General features: G+C 36.4%; 1 protein-coding gene and 1 pseudogene across 1 annotated transcript in view; both read left to right on the top strand.

The window, feature by feature from the left end:
- STXBP5L (syntaxin binding protein 5L) overlaps positions 1 to 17792 on the top strand; it is a 323518-nt gene that overhangs the window by 290432 nt on the left and 15294 nt on the right. The window contains exons 22-24 of the mRNA XM_049785948.1: positions 4999 to 5169; positions 8494 to 8733; positions 13336 to 13696. Of these exons, the coding sequence (XP_049641905.1) occupies positions 4999 to 5169; positions 8494 to 8733; positions 13336 to 13696 (772 nt within the window). The remainder of the gene's footprint in view (positions 1 to 4998; positions 5170 to 8493; positions 8734 to 13335; positions 13697 to 17792) is intronic.
- LOC126026478 (uncharacterized) lies at positions 1625 to 1770 on the top strand (annotated as a pseudogene).

The following is a 17792-nucleotide window of genomic DNA, read 5'->3' as shown; positions in this document are numbered from 1 at the left end:
CTTAAAATTGACCTGTTCTACTGGCAAGCTGGGGCAAGAGGACATGGTATAGGATGCACTTGGGGAACATTTGTGAAGGGAGGTGAACGCTGATGGTAGGATTGGCCCTGATTCGTTGTATGTCTGAAACCAAGTATGAAGGACTTTGTAAATCACAATGGTTTTAATAAAATTAAAAAAAATAAAAATAGTGTTAGCATGAATGGAAGAAGGAAAGTGAGTACATCAGACAAAAGGGGCCAATGGATAGAAGTGACATATAATCCTGGCACTAAATAAAAAACAAAAATAAAATATAAAAAAATAAAATATAAAACTGTATATACAATGTTAATTTAATAGGCTTACCCTAAAATGATATAATATTATATATAAATGTTATTTTAATAAAATAGCAACTATTGCAGTAAAAATCATTCACCTATATAAAGGTCTAGTGATTATGTATGTAAAATATTCACTAAAGAGAAGTGAAAAATATCAACATGTAGAAAACCACTATGTAATAATATAACTTTAATAAACCAATTTTTTCTGGGCATGTTTAGACTACACTAGTGGTGTTCAGGAGCTCAGGGATTATTCCTAGCTAAATTTGCCATAATGTGGTGCTGGGTCATCAGGTATCAGCATCATGCATGGCAAGTGCCTTAACCCCTGTACTATATCTCTCCAATCCTCTTAAGATAAATTTTTTGCATTTATATATAAGCATTTATTCAATGCAACTAAAACAAACTATGTACAAAAGATTAGCATTCCTATAAATAAAAACATTAGGTGGCAAAGAGGCACTTGTAAATAAAAATCAACAGTAGTTTATACAAAACAGACACACCTTACCTCAGATACCGTACAATAACGTTAATTCCTCTACCAGTAACGAAAATACTACTTTACTAATTCATGTAATGATGTAGTTTTAAAAATGTATTTATGGAGTATAATCTGAAGTTCATTTAATAAAAGCACCATGATTTTCTCTTAATTCATATTTATGTAAAGTAAAAACACAATTACCAAAAGTATTTTCACCATTTCCCTTATGTAAAAATTTTATATTTCCAAATTGAAAACTGTCAAATCAGCATAGTGTGAAACAAAAGATAAAGTCCATCCCCTACTCTGCCTAAAATCACATTTACTTTATTAGTGCATGTTGCACTTGATAAAGAGCGCTGTTCAAGCACTCCTTGACAACTGCTTAATACTATTGCTGGCAAAATAGTTACTGGATATCAAATAATTAAAAAGTTACTTCAAGGGGCTGGAGAGATAGCATGGAGGTAGGGCATTTGCCTTGCATGCATGCAGGACTGTGATTCGAATTCGGGCATCCCATATGGTCCCCCAAGCCTGCCAGAAGCGATTTCTGAGCTTAGAGCTCAGAGACTGAGCGCTGCCGGGTGTGGCCCCCAATACAAAACAAAATCAGCAATCTGAGTCCAGATCTAGAGCAGGGACTATGGAAGCAGAGGCATAAATCCTCTGCAGCAATTCAGAATGAAACTTCAAAGAAAAAGCCCAAATTGAAATCTAAGCCATCAAATGGAGATAGTAGCTCTATCAATCAGTCAGGAGATAGTGGGGGAATGGACAACCTCCCACTAAAAATGGGGAGTGGATATTTACCTAGCAGGGGCGATTCCATGATCAGGAAAGTGGTTTCCTCAAGGTGAGGCTCACCCATTGCACTCTGGGCGTGCTGACCCCTGCGATTTACCCAAATGTGGGAAACTAGATTGCACAATTTGTGATCAGTAAGCTGAAGGAAGAGATGTTGTCTCTGAAGCGCCACCTACAGTAGAGGGACCAGACCATCCTGGAGAGGGACAAGAAGCTAACAGAACTAGGCAGACTTCCAGTATCAGGAGTGAAACTTAAGAACCGAGATGAACAGCATGAAAAAGGCTCACAAAGAAACCATGGAACAGCTACAGGCCAAAAACAGAGAACTTCTCAGACAGGTTCCAGTATTGTCAAAGGGTAAAAAGTTTGACAAGAGTGGAAGCATTCTCACATCCCCTTAAGAGTAACGATTTTTCAAAGAGGAAATTAAAACTTTCCTGGAAACTAATGACAATGAATACACAAACTATCAGAACCTATGGGACACAGCAAAAACAGTACTGAGAGGAAAATTTACAGCTTTGCAAGCACACATTAGGAAGGAAGAAGGGGCATACCTCATTAGGATGACGGAGTTAATAAAAGTAGAAAATGATCAAAAAAAGAAACCAAAAATAGGGAGACAGAAGGAAATAACAAAGCTTAGAGCAGAAATCAATGAAGTGGAACCCCCCCCCAAAAAAACAATCCAAAAAATCAACGAAAGAAGTTGGTTTTTTGAAAAAATAAACAAGATTGATAGAACATTGATAGATCAAAACTCACAAAGGAAGAGACAGAGAGAAACTTAATAACCCATATTAGAAATGAAAAGGGGGAAATCACTACAGATATTGCAGAGATTCAAAGAGATTACTTTGAGAAACTTTATGCCACTAAACATGAGAACCTGGAAGAAATATATAAATTCTTGGACTCTTATAAGCTTCCACGGTTGAGTAAGGAGGATGTAGCATATCTAAACAGCCCCATCACTATTGAGGAAATTAAAACGATAATCAAATGTCTGCCCCAAAACAAAAGCCCAGGCCGAGATGGATTTACTAATGAATTCTTTCAAACCTTTCAAGGGGAACTACTACCAATCCTAGCCAGGCTCTTTCATGAAATTGAAAAAAACAGGGACACTTCCAAACAGTTTTTATGAAGCCAACATCACCTTGATACCAAAATCAGACAGAGATGCTGCCAAAAAAGAAAATTACAGACCAATATCCCTGATGAATACAGATGCAAAAATCCTCAACAAAATCCTGGCAAATAGAATCCAATGCATCATCAAGATCATTCACTATGATCAAGTAGGTTTTATCCCAGGAATGCAAGGATGGTTTAACATCCATAAATCTATAAGCATAATACACATCAACAAAAAATAAATAAAAATCACAAGATCATATTAATAGATGCAGAGAAAGTATATGATAAGGTCCAATACCCATTCTTGATCAAAACTCTCAGCAAGATGGGAATGAAAGAACTTTTCTCAATATAGTTAAGACCATCTACCACAAGCCAGTGGCAAATATTATCCTCAATGGAGAAAAACTAAGAGCCTTCCCTCTTAATTCTGGCACAAGGCAAGGCTGTCCTCTCTCACCACTCCTATTCAACTTAGTACTGGAAGTACTTGCTATAGTGATTAGGCAAGAAAAAGATATCAAGGGAATCCAGATAGGAAAGGAAGAAGTCACGCTCTCACTGTTTGCAGATGACATGATACTCTACTTCAGTGGTCCTCAAACTATGGCCCGTGGGCCACATATTGTATTTGTATCTGTTTTGTTTCTTCATTGCAAAATAAGATATATGCAGTGTGCATAAGAATTCGTTCATAAGTTTTGTTTTTACTATAGTCAGACCCTCCAATGGTCTGAGGGACAGTGAACTGGCCCTCTGTTTAAAAAGTTTGAGAACCCCTGCTAGAAAACCCTAAAGACTCTACCAAAAAACAATAGATTCATATAGCAAGATGGCAGGCTACAAAATTAACACACAAAAAATCAATGGCCTTTTTATACACCAATAAGGAAGAAATTGACATTAAGAAAACAACCCCATTCACATTAGTGACCTTTATCAGACAAAAAAGCAGCCACCAACCAGCTGTTCCCTGGAGAGTTCCTGGAGATAGAGGGGTTTAAACTGTCAAGTGGAAATTATCTATCCCAGATTACAACAAATAATAGGAAAATATCAAAGAGCTCTACCATGCTTACTAAACAAAGGAGTGGTCTGGAAAAATCAACCAGCACTAACTACCAATAATTTCTCAGACTTAGAGAGGAAATGGTCTTGATTTTCATTGAGTTCAAAGAAATAGTTGGACAGATGGGCAAGAAAACACAGGACAATGTGAGAAAATAGAATCAGAACTGACAGAAATTATGAATTGGCAGGTGAAATGGAAAATTCACTGAATATCTTCAGCAGCAAAGGACAGAATCAGTGAACTTTTGACTACAGAACTGAGGAAACCAAAGGGAAAGGTGGGAGGAACTGAGATAGTGAAAGAAATCTAAGGATGGTGGTAGCAATATATTGATACTTTTGGTGTGTTGTGATTACATATTTGTTTTAAAATAGAAGCTAAAATGTCAATATTTTAGCAATTTGTACAAATTGCTTAGAACTGGGATTCAGACTAAGCAGTGAATGAGTCCATAATATATAGTATTCTTTCATACTATCAAATGGATAGTAAGAGGCTTCCATTCATATTTTAAATTTAAACACTTAGGGCCTGGAGAGATGTTATAACAGGTAAGATGCTTGCCTAGTACACATCTAATCTATTGCTGAGATTCTTGCATTCAGCATTCCCAGGGCTGCCAGAAATAATCTCTGACTGATGAGCCAGGAGTAATCTCCAGGCACCACTGGATATGTCCCCTCTCCTAAAAAATTTTAAATACTTGATGTCTTCTAAAATTCATAGATACTTAAATTATAAAAATTAAAGTCTAAGACAATAATCTATTTTATGTTCTATTAATAGTGGTATCCAGTACTTCAATCTGTATTAATAAAACCACATTCAATGGTTAGGTACCAGTAGTATGTATGTCAACGTGGTAAATCATAGAATGCATAATAGGAATACAGAACAACTTTTAAATTCTGTTAACTAGTCAAAAAATTTAATGAATCTTATATTTAAAATATTGGGAGATTTTTTTAGCAAACTACCAAATTGTGATTAAATCTTAAAATAGTGAGGATTTAACCATCTCTAAATGGTTTCTGAAAAAAAAAATATCAAACAGAATATTCATTCTTCCTTTATCAGTCTATACACTTGGACACTTGTATTCCTTTATGTTATTATTTAATTACAATATTTATTTTGCATTCCTCCTTTTGGCACAGATCACGTAAATGGACACTGTACAAGTCCAACTTCTCAGAGTTGTGGTTCTGGAAAACGTCTTTCTAGTGCTGATGTTTCAAAAGTAAATCGTTGGGGTCCTGGAAGACCACCATTTCGAAAAGCACAGTCAGCTGCTTGCATGGAAATTTCATTACCAGTTACAACAGAAGGTAGGTTAAATACACCATCTTTTGTAAATACAATCAAAATGACTAGCTATAGTAATAAGGACTGGGTGACAAAGAAGGCTGTCACTGTAGATGACAGTCACCATAAGGTAAGAATTACTGAAAGCTTGTGTGTCTGTGACCAGGACTCCAAGTCCATTCTACATTGGATCTTATCTCTTTTTTTTTGGGGGGGGGGAGTCATAACAAACAGCAGTCAAGGGGGTTTACTCCTGGCTCTGTGCTCAGGAATCACTTCCTGGCTGTGTGGGGTGATCCCATGGAAAACATATCAAATGCCAAGGATAAAACTAAGGTCAACTGCATGCAAAGCAAATGCCCTACCAGCTGTACTATTGGTTTACCCTTTCTTCTTTAGCCCTTAAATTGAAATGACTGCTATCTAGAGATTTCTATTTCTCAGTGCAAGGTGGAAGTGTACTAATTGTTATTTGGAATACTGAGAATAGTTTAAGAGTTTCTTCCCATCTCAGGAATCATTCTTTGGGGAATACCTGTCATATTCTGGGAGCTCCCTTACATTCCTTTACTTTTTCCTTTCCCTTTTCTGAATTCTGGGGCTGGGGAACTATTTCATTCCATTTCAAAGGTGAACTCCAGGCATGAGAGATTATAAAGTGGGTAGGGCACTTGTCTTGTATGCAGCAAACCCAAGTTCAATCCCTATATCCCATATGACTCCCCAAGTCTACAAGGAGTGGATTCTGAGTGAAGAACCAGAAGGAATCCCTAGAATTGCTTTGTGAGGCCCCAAAACAAAATAAAAAGTTATCTCCTGATGTCTCATGTTAAGGTCTAGCAAATATGTCCTCAACTGCTAAGGGAAGGTCATTTAAAAAAAAAAAGATATTGGGGCCGGGTAGGTGGCACTAGAGGTAAGGTGTCTGCTTTGCAAGTGCTAGCCAAGGAAGGACTGCGGTTTGACCCCCGGCGTCCCATATGGTCTCCCCAAGCCAGGGGCAATTTCTGAGCGCTTAGCCAGGAGTAACCCCTAAGCATCAAATGGGTGTGGCCAAAATAACCAAAACAAAACAAAAAAAGAGTGCATTCTAAAGTTCGTGATGTTTATGCTTTAAAAGGAATTTTTTGCTTACTTGTGGAATAATGGTAGGAATTGAAAGAAAGGTTTGAGTGAGATGACCAGAAATTTTTGGAATAAAAGTAGAAAACTTGTAGCTTTGCTGCTACTATTTTAGTGATATAGAACTTTAGAGAGAGAAATAAGAAAATTTTAGGAAGATTTGCTATGGTGGTTTATTAAAAGTAATTCCTCATTTACCATCCATCAAATTTTTAGAGTAATATATTATAAATAAAGCTTTATTTTTTCTTCTTTCATATATGGCATAATGAATCTACTTCATAGACAAGCAGTTACTAATGCAATCTGTCTCACAGATGTCTATAAGTAGTAATTTTGGGGTAAATTTGACATATCATGAATGGAACATTTTGGAGAAACTTAAAATGTTATAACACAGCAAAATTTAAAAGTTATTAAGGTCCCCAAAACTAAGCGATTTCTGAGTGCATAGCCAGGAGTAACCCCTGAGTGTCACCGATATGGTCAAAATTTACAAAAACAAAACCAAAACCAAAACAGTCACAGGAAAGATGTGTTTTGGTCAGAGGATAAGCAGTTCTTGAATCTTACTGAAACAGCCGACCTTCCTTTTCTGCTACTTTCCCCTGCCCCTTTTATTAGTCAGAGTTTAGCATCAATCATCTGAGGATCAGGGCTGATGTTATTAAGGATACTTGTGCTAATGAGCTTAGAAAAGGTGAAAGGAAAAGGTAAAGTGATTTTAAAGGTGTATGACAACATTTCCCTTGGTTTCAATTTTGCAATTATTCCAAAATAGGAAAATCCAAAATAATGTTATGAGAATGTATTTGTCACAGAACCTGTGTGATATTTGAGTAAGTAACCATAATGGGAATAGTGAGAATTCCCAATAAATGGAAATGTCCAATAAGTCACTAGGAATTATTTTGATAATTGAAACATAGACAGTAAGGATAATTCAAATGGCAATATAAATGGTCAAAATTGATTCTTTAAAATTAGCTTTCCCTTGTAGATTAGAGAATTGTAAACAACTTGTAAGATGACACAGTGGAAGGGGCATGGATGAGAAAGGTACAATTTTGAAGACTCAAGTGCTGGTAAAAAGTTTGCTTAAGTATATGATTTCAGACTTCTGTCTGTCTTCAAAATATATGGGTTGCCATTCAAAAATAGTGAATTCCCCACCCCTTGACTTGTGTAGATACCAGATACCGAGATCTTTAGATACAGAAGTCTGACTTTATCACCCAGGATGGAGCAGAAGTCTTCCAAACAGCATGAAAGCACCAAGGGGAGAGTAAATGAACCTGTACAGAGTCTATAGTTAATCCCATGACAATATTCTCCAAGGGTGGAGAAATCCTGTAGCTCTTAGGCCAAGGGAATTCCTCTTTGAATGACCCCAAGATTTACTGTGCCTGTACAGGAGGGAAAAAAAAAAGAAGCACAAAACAATTTTTCTCCTTTTTTTATTTATCTATCTAGTTTTTGTCGATTTTATTGTTTTGATGTGGTTATTGAACTTGTTGTCTTCATTTATCTTTATGTATTTATTTTCTTCCTTTCTTTTCTTTCTTTATGTGCTCTGCCATGTTTTTATTTCAAGATCATGGCTTTTATGTGGTGCTTACCTTTATTGTCGAAGTGCTCACTGGATATTTTATTTGACACTTCTTTTTGTACTGTTGGGGTGATTCACCTTTCTCCCCTTTGTCTCTCAAACCAATGACGAGAGCCTCTAGAAGGACTCCACCCATTTGTGGAGTATTTGACTGTTACCCCAGTTTATTACTTTTCTCTTCTTCAAACAAAACCATGTAACTTTATCTATCTAGTCCCACCTCCCAGTTACAGGAGGAAATAAGAGAGCTACCACGACCAAACAGGTGTAAGACCTAGTGCTACTACTTAGTAGTAGCAAGTTAGGCACAGAGGAGACCACATATTCTAGCAGCCCCGGGGGTGAGGGAGGAAGATATAAGAGGTAGGATGGGAATGGATGTGTAGGGAGAACAATTCGGTGATGGGAATCCCTCTGATATTAAGTTAACATGTACCTAAAATATTATTGTCAACAATATGTAAGCCACTATAATCAAAATAAAAATTATATTAAATAAAAAATAGTGAATTCCTTCTAATCAAATTATACTTCCAATGGAAATTTTGGTTTTCATATTCTGACTTTACTTATTCTGAAAATACATTAACAATTTTTTGTTTTTAAATCCCCATAGAAAGTCGTGAAAATTCCTACAATCGTTCTAGGAGCTCCAGCATCTCCAGTATTGACAAAGATTCTAAAGAAGCAATTACAGCACTCTACTTCATAGAATCCTTTGCTCGGAAAAGTAACTCTACTATCTCCCCTTGTTTGTTTGTTGGAACTAGTTTGGGAATGGTCTTAATCATCTCTTTAAATCTACCTTCAGACGATGAACAAAGATTTACAGAACCAGTCATGGTATTACCAAGTGGTAAGAGTTTTATTTATTCCTTAATCTCTACTTTTTCCAAGATATAAGATGTTGTAAGGCATTACTTTGTATTGATCTGGAGCAAATATTAAATATGTGTGACAGAACTATTAAAAATGTCATAAATAGGGGCCAGAGCAGTGGTGCAAGCAATAAGGCATTTGCCTTGCCTGTGCTAGTCTAGGATGGACTGCGGTTCAATACCCCAGAGTCCCATATGTTTCCCCAAGTCAGGAGCAATTTCTGAGCACACAGCCAGGAGTGACCCTTGAGCATCAGCAGGTGTGGGCCCAAATCCAAAACAAATTTCATAAATAATTTATTTTTCCCCAACATTTCTTATATTGCAGCTTATATTTTCTTCAAGATAAAATAGTTCAGCTAGCTCTGACAGTAAGCTGTAGAAATGCCAACCATGACAAGACTTTGAAAGAGGAGCACTGAGGAAACAAGAGTGTAGAGTTTACATTTTTATTTTAAATAAATTGAAGTGTGTTTTCAGTGTTCCATGTCAGATCAGAGCCTATAAGTGTTTTATATGACCCTAGAAGAATTCAGAATAGTTTATCTAGAATTCTTACTCCAGAAAACTCTCTAGTCTTTAGTAATATTTTTCACATTTTTTCAAAAGCGTGCCATGCAGTAGTGTTACTTTTTAACCTAATTCCTAGAAATGTGTTTAGGAATAAACATTTTTAAATGTATCCCATAATCTAGAGGAGTAACAACAGGATGGGGACTAAGTGGATTTGAGATGGACTGCTGCTAGATGTGGTCCTACATGTGATCAAGGTAAATTTATGATCCATTTTAAAGAACTGGAAAATACTTCTTACATCACTAAGGTTTATTCAAACCCAAATATTGTATGCAATATGATATTTTTTCCTTCTCTCAGTAGCAGATTTTTACATTTAAAATTTTATATTTGTCTGACTGTGGTAGAGGGATATTGATATTTTGATGGTGGGTGTTCAACATATCTTGAGGATGTGCTAAATGGATACATATATAATATACAATCTGATAAACCAGTGTCACCTCAATGAAATTTGTTTATAATGTGCAAAATCAATGAAAGTTCTATGACCAGGGCCAAAGAGATAACACAGTGGTAGGGCATTTGCCTTGCATGAGGCCAACTTTGGGAGAAACCTGGTTTGATTCCCGGCATCACATATGGTCCCCCAGACTGCCAGGGGGCAATTTCTGTTTATTATTATAATAATAATTTTTATTTAGACCAAAGTGTATTATAAATCATTTTCAGTAGAACTTCAGGTACATAGTGACATTGAATCGGGGCATTCCCACCACTAATGTTATCCTCCCTCGACCTCTGTTCCCAGCTTGCATCCCTTATGGCCAGGGGGCAATTTCTGTGTGCAGGGCCTGGCTTGGCCACTGAGCACTGCTGACTGTGGCCTAAACACCAATCAATCAATCAATAAAGTATTTTTTAAAAGAAGTTAAAAAAAAGAAAGTTCTATGACCAGCAAGCTTTCTTATTTTCTGTACTCTTTTCTTCTAATAAATTTTACTCTCCACCAGTAATTTTATTAAGATTGTTTTGAAAATAATTTTTAAAATCATCTTATTGAGGTATGCTTCGCATACATATTTAATCTATACATATTGATAAGTATGGAAATTATATACATTAAATGAGTACAATCTATTGCATATATAATCTCCAAAATATCTTGCCATTCTCTCTTGAAATTAATTAAATTATATTGAGCTTCCTGATCCCCTACAAGAGTCTGCTAAAGAAGACCCAGTGAACTTGATCATGGCTACTGTGAGCATGTTTTGCAATGCATAGCTTTTCGAAGCGGGATTTGAAGCAGGACACAGCAACTCTCAGCACCAGAGATATACAGAGACATAAACACGGGGCTTAGCTTGTTATGGCAGTGTTTGCCGAGGTCAAACGCGCCCCCTTTATGGAGCCTCGGGCCCACCCAGGGATGGGCTCCCCACTATTTGAGAATCACTGATCTACAGCAAGGCATAATTGAGAATTAAACCAAGGTCATTTTGAGTAAAGCACATGTATTTTTCTGTACTGACTAAATAGCACGGAGCTAGGCTGTGTCTGTCAAGGTTGCACTGATTTAGGTCTCATTTTAAGGAGTTTAGATGCCATTTGAGTACAGATATGCAAATACTCAGCAAAAACAAAGGGGCTATAGCACAAAGCAGCATATGATATATTTCCAAAGTGTAGGGATAAATTAGAAAGGTATAGATAATAGAACATAGAGAACACAGAATGAATTCTACTAAATGGGGAGATACTTTGATTTTTAATTCACCAGGAAAGAAATACCTGGGTGCTATATCACAAACAAAATCACTGAGAATCATACACTGTGTAGTGTGATAAGAGATTAGAGATCAGTTGGGTATCTGCTGGGTGGGCAGGGAGGAGTGAGGAAAATGAAATGGGAGGTCTGGAGATTGACTGACCACTAGATAGACTGACTACTAGATAGACTAACTACTAGAGGATATAAATGAAACTGAGAGTGAAGTGGTTTCTACAGGAAATAGGAAGTTACAGATTGTTGGTTTGGCAAGGAGTAGGGGAGTGGGCAGTGTTTGGTCAGGCATAGCTGTGCTTTTTACGATAGATTACTGAACAACGATGAGATACCACCTCACACCACAGAGAATGGCACACATCACAAAGAATGAGAATAAACAGTGTTGGCGGGGATGTGGAGAGAAAGGAACTCTTAACCACTGCTGGTGGGAATGCCGTCTAGTTCAACCTTTATGGAAAGCGATATGGAGATTCCTCCAAAAACTGGAAATCGAGCTCCCATACGATCCAGCTATACCACTCCTAGGAATATATCCTAAGAACACAAAAATACAATACAAAAACCCCTTCCTTACACCTATATTCATTGCAGCACTATTTACCATAGCAAGACTCTGGAAACAACCAAGATGCCCTTCAATAGACGAATAAAGAAACGGTGGTACATATACACAATGGAATATTATGCAGCTGTCAGGAGAGATGAAGTCATGAAATTTTCCTATACATGGATGTACACGGAATCTATTATGCTGAGTGAAATAAGTCAGAGAGAGAGAAAAAAACGCAGAATGGTCTCACTCATCTATGGGTTTTAAGAAAAATGAAAGACATTCTTGCAATAATAATTTTCAGACACAAAAGAGAAAAGAGCTGGAAATTCTAGCTCACCTCAGGAAGCTCACCACAAAGAGTGATGAGTTTAGTTAGAGAAATAACTATATTTTGAACTGTCCTAATAATGAGAATGTATGAGGGAAATGGAGAGCCTGTTTAGAGTACAGGTGGGGGTCGGGTGGGGAGGAGGGAGACTTGGGACATTGGTGATGGGAATGTTGCACTGGTGATGGATGGTGTTCTTTACATGACAGAAACCCAAACACAATCATGTATGTAATCAAGGTGTTTAAATAAAAAAAAATAAAATAAAATAAATAAAAAAATTAAAAATAAGAACTGAAAAAAAAAGATAGATTACTGAGTCATAAACACAGAAAGTTAATAGAGAAAATAAGGAAAAGGAATATGAAAGGAGAAACCCAATTAGTTTGCCTGGAACTAAGGAGGCAACAATGAAAAAAAAAGAAATAAAAGAAGAAAAATTATATTATGTTATCAAATTATATTAAATTATATTTCCTGTATAAATTGTACTACGAGCTATGAATTTTTCTATAATTATCAGTTTTGCTGCATAAAGTACCTTGAGAAGTTTTGTGAAAAGGGGGATGGTTAATGAATACTGACCAAATTCATGATTCAACTCAAGATTTCAAAATAAAAACTTATTTTAAAATGATTTGAAAAGATTTAAAAATGCCTGATACAGCAGATATAAAATAGATGAGAGATTTGTTGATTGCACATCAATTTTTCTAATTCCATAGGTACAGGTTGGTCCTGAGGGCTTGCAGTTTTAATAAATTTCATGATGCTGTTGATCCTACAAATACGTGTGGAGGTGGAAAAACCTATACCTCATCCCCAGTCCCTAACAGGGAAACCTGTAGGATTTTTCTCCTGCAATGTGCTTCTGTGCAACTCCTTTGCTTTCATAATACTACCCACTCATGACACTTCTGTCACCAAATGTGTTATGTTTTTTCCTAATAAGCAATTCTCGAAAACATATTCCAGGTATCCTACACCTAAACTGTTCTGACACTGTGCCTGGAGATGAGGTCAAATCCCACAGATAGAGGACTTAGTTCCACAACATATAATTCAAACCTCATCTCCCATCCCCCATCAATACTGAATTAGAAACCTGAATTCTACTCCAGACTTATGCACTTATTTGCTATGTGATCTGGCCCAAATCATATAATCTTTATAGATTTCTATTTTCTCATGAGAGTTGAAAAGTTGATATCTTAGGCTTCTTTAGATGTAACACTGGGTGATTCTCAATTATTATAATGGATCAACTCAAATCTAGTGATGCATATTACCATAATATCAATATAAATTTTTGTCATTTATTGCTCATAAATGAATATGTTTTAGAAACAATCTCACATGCCAGTAATATAAAGTTGGTTTTTTTGAAATAGGTACATTCTTCTCCTTGAAAGGAGCTGTACTAACATTCTCCTGTATGGAACGAACTGGTGGATTAATGCAGCCGCCATATGAAATATGGAGGGATCCAAATAGCACAGATGAAAATGAAAAACCTTGGAAAAGGAAACTGGTTATGAACTGCTCCTCTCCATCCCAAGAAATCGGAGATCATCAGTATACAATAATCTGTTCAGAAAAACAAGCCAAAGTCTTCTCACTGCCTTCTCAGACTTGCCTTTATGTTCATAATATTACTGAGACATCTTTTATACTGCAAGCAAATATCGTGGTCATGTGCAACAGTGCCTGTTTGGCATGCTTTTGTGCCAATGGGCACATCATGATAATAAGGTACTTCTTTAAAATTATGTAATAATTATAACTAATAGCAAGGTTCAATTCTGAAAAGGGTATGTGTAATGTGGAGATATTATCAAAAGTCAATGTAAGATTATTATCTAATTGTTTGAGGAGAGTTTGAGTTTATTTTTTGATAAAAATGTTTGGCATGTAAATTAAATTTTAATTGGCATCAAGAAATGTAAGAAAAGTGATTTTTCAGGTATTCAGCTAACAAACAGTGGCTATGCATATTATTTCCCAGACGACATACTAACACTGGAAACATAAAGATAAATAAAAGCAGGTAAACACATTTAAATATGTTAACACATGAAAGTTTAAAATTTTTTGAGATTTCAAATTTATGAAAAAGTGAGACCAGAACTGACTAGTCTACTATGTCATCAGACAGAATTTTCTGAGACTGTCTAAAGCGTAGCATTGTGCAAATTTAAGAGATACAGCATAATATATACGTGTATATGTAGCGAAATAATTGCCACATTTTTAAATTATTTTCACATACAAGATTAATGCAGTCACATTATAGTTGCCATTTTTGTATGTATACACTGAGTACTGTTAAGATTTACTCTTCCAAAAACATTCAAGTATATATCGAAGCAATGTTGACAAATATTGTTAACTCTAATCATCATTATGCCCCCAGAACTTGTCTTTCAACTCTAAATTTGTACCTTTTGACTATTTTAGGTATCAACTGAGAGACCTAATTATACTGCTGAAATAAAACTTTGGAGCCACAAAAATAATTTCCTTGAAAGTTTAGAACTTTATTACTTAAACATATAATATTTACAAGTTATTGTCACCCATTCTGACACTTAAATATCATCAAAAGTAAGAAAATGAAAAACAAAAATTAATAAAAAAAAACACAGTCACCTTATCCTTAAGAAACTTTCAGTTTAGACAGATGAGAAGGATACTCAATTATAACACAAAATGTTATATTTTTGTTGTGAAAAATGTCTATTTCAACAAAGGAAATGAAGACTTGAACCATCTCAGCAGAGATTAAGATTCCAGAGTTCAAAGTTATCAAATAACTAAATATATGTTTGGGTTTCTTTCAAAAGTAGTTGCTGGAAGGAAAAGAAAACTGAAAGATAGATTAGGACAGGTTGTTGAGAAATTTTAATGGTAGACTAATACGTTTAACACTCAGTTACAGACATTTTTTTTAGCAAGTCATTAACATGTTCTAACCACTTATTAAGAAATAAGGAGGGAGAACACATGATGGGCTTTTGAAATAACATGGTAGCTATAAAGAAAACAAGGTATAAACAGAAGTAAAGAATAATGGAAGAAAACTTGTTAAACATAAAATCATGAGTTTAATGTAAGTCCTTAACCTCAGTTTTAGAATAGTTGTTAGAAACAAATTATTTACTTGCATACCAGTTATGTCATTAACAAACAGATAAATTGGGAGTTTCAAAGGGCTAGTATTAACTTTAAGAATAAATTATCAGGGTCCGGAGAGATAGCAGAGTGGCGTTTGCCTTGCAAGCAGCCGATCCAGGACCAAAGGTGGTTGGTTCGAATTCCGGTGTCCCATATGGTCCCCCATGCCTGCCAGGAGCTATTTCTGAGCAGAGAGCCAGGAGTAACCCCTGAGCACCGCCGGGTGTGGCCCAAAAACCAATAAATAAATAAATAAATAAATTATCAGACTGTATGGTTGTTGTGTTACTGATCCTACCCTAATCAATTATGTACCCCACCCTAGGGTGTGACCTAGTGATAGTATATTGGATTATTCCTTACTTGATATTCTGCTCCCACCCTAGGTACCTGATTCTTGCAAAAGTCAACCTCCTAAGTTTAAAAATATCTAAAAAATAGCTGGAGTCCTCACTGGATAATTGACACTTTTTTTGGTACTAGTGGAGTGTTTCACCTTCTTTTTCTCCTTCATCTCCCAAATCGATGATGAGAGCCTCTAGAAGGATTCCATCCATTTTTGGAGTATTAGACTCTTACCCCAGTTTATTTATCTTCTCTTTTTCAGGCAAAATCATGCAACTTGAACTAGCTAGTCCTGCCTACAGTTAGAGGGGGAGATAAGGGAGGCATCAAGACCAAACAGGTGCAAGACTACTAAGTAGTGAGTTGGATACAGAGGGGACCACATATTCTAGCCGCCCTGGGGGTGAGGGAAGAGGAAATGGGAGGTAGGACAAAAACGGAGGTGTAGGGAGGACAATTTGGTGATGGGAATCCCCCTGATTTTATGTAAATATGTACCTAAAATGTTATTGTCAACAATATGTAAGACACTATGATCAAAATAAAAATTATATTTAAAAAATTGGGTGGAAGATCAGCTTTGTAAATCATCTATGTGAAAGTTATAGTGCAAATTAAAGCAGTGGATGAAATCATAAAAGATAGTATAAAAGAGAGGTAAAATATACTTGTTCTGAGGACAAAATCTGAAGATAATTCTACACCTCAGTAATGGAAGGAAATCTAAAAAAGACATTGAGACAGTATCCAAAATGTAGAAAAAAATCAAAAAAGCATACCATCAAGAAATAGAAAGGCTGTATGTGTATCAGATCATAGGAGTAGAACTCAAGATAAAGCAGGAAGGAAAATTTTGAGTATAGGGTAAAAACACTAAACAATTGGCAAGATTTTAGTTCTTTAAGAAAGTAAGTTTTAGGAGAATAGTGGAAACCATTTAGGAAAGTTGAAGAGGTCAAAAGAGAATCTCCAAGGGGGCAAGAAAGAAGCAATGGTATGAATATGATTTGATAAATTAGAAATATCCCACTACCATATCCCATTTTCCACTTCCACTTTCTTTAGCCAATTTATTATTGTATAGATTACAAACTAATATTTTTCTCATCTTAAGTTGTTAAAAAATTAAAGAGAATATTTTATGATGTGTGAAAGTTATATAAAATCTAAATTTCAATGTTGATAGATATTTTGGAACAAAGTCATAATTATAAATTGTCTAAATTATTTATAGCTGCTTTTGCATGATGACAGAGCTGAATAGTTTCAAGGAAGACCACATGAGCTACAGAGTTTAAATAGAAGGAAGGAAGGAAGGAAGGAAGGAAGGAAGGAAGGAAGGAAGGAAGGAAGGAAGGAAGGAAGGAAGGAAGGAAGGAAGGAAGGAAGGAAGGAAGGAAGGAAGGAAGGAAGAAGGAAGGAAGGAAGGAAGGAAGGAAGGAAGGAAGGAAGGAAGGAAGGAAGGAAGGAAGGAAGGAAGGAAGGAAGGAAGAAAGGAAGGAAGGAAGGAAGGAAGGAAGGAAGGGAGGGAGGGAGGAAGGGAGGGAGAAAGGGGAGGGAGAAAGGGGAGGGAGAAAGGGGAGGGAAGGAGGGAGGGAGGGGAAGGAAGAAGAGGAGGAAGAGCGGGAGGGAGAGAAGAGAGGGAAGGAGGGAAAGGAGGGAGAGGGAGGGAGAGAGGGAAGCTAAGGAGGGAGAGAGAAAGGGAAAGAGGAAAAAGAGGTAGAGAAGGAGGGTCAGGAGAGAGAGGGAGGGTAAGGAAGGAGAGAGGGAGGGAAAGGAGGGAGAGAGGGAGGGTAAGGAGGGAGAGAGGGAGTGGTAGGAGAGAGGGAAGAAGGAAGAGGAGGAAAGGAGAGGAGGGAGGGATAAGAGGGAAGGAGAGGAGGGAGGAAGTGAGGGAGGAAAAGAAAAAATGCAAATGTTGACTCCTTTCTCAGTCACAGTGAATGGGTTCCATTCCACAGGACATAACCTCCTGGGACTCAGGACTTCATTTTAAATTGACCAAATATGTAGCCACTCTAACAGTGGTGTTCACAATAATCAAAGGCTATAAACATACTGTAGAAAACTATAAAATACTACAAAAAAAAGCTTCCTGATATTTCTGTCCCCTATATTGAACATATTCAGACTATCAATCTTCAGACTATATGGAATAAGTTTAGAGAATTGGGACTGGGTAGGTAACATAATAGAATGAAGTACATATTTTGCACATAGAAGTCATTTTATCTGAGAAATTACATGTGTCTGAGAGCGACCAACAGTAAACTTTGAAAGTAACTCAAATTACCATCAGATGGTACCAAAACAAAAACAAAAACCATAC

The sequence above is a fragment of the Suncus etruscus genome, chromosome 13 (assembly GCF_024139225.1).
Source record: "Suncus etruscus isolate mSunEtr1 chromosome 13, mSunEtr1.pri.cur, whole genome shotgun sequence".
Taxonomy (NCBI): domain Eukaryota; kingdom Metazoa; phylum Chordata; class Mammalia; order Eulipotyphla; family Soricidae; genus Suncus; species Suncus etruscus.
The sequence above is the reverse complement of the archived record's forward strand: the minus strand, read 5'-3'. Positions and strand labels throughout refer to the sequence as shown.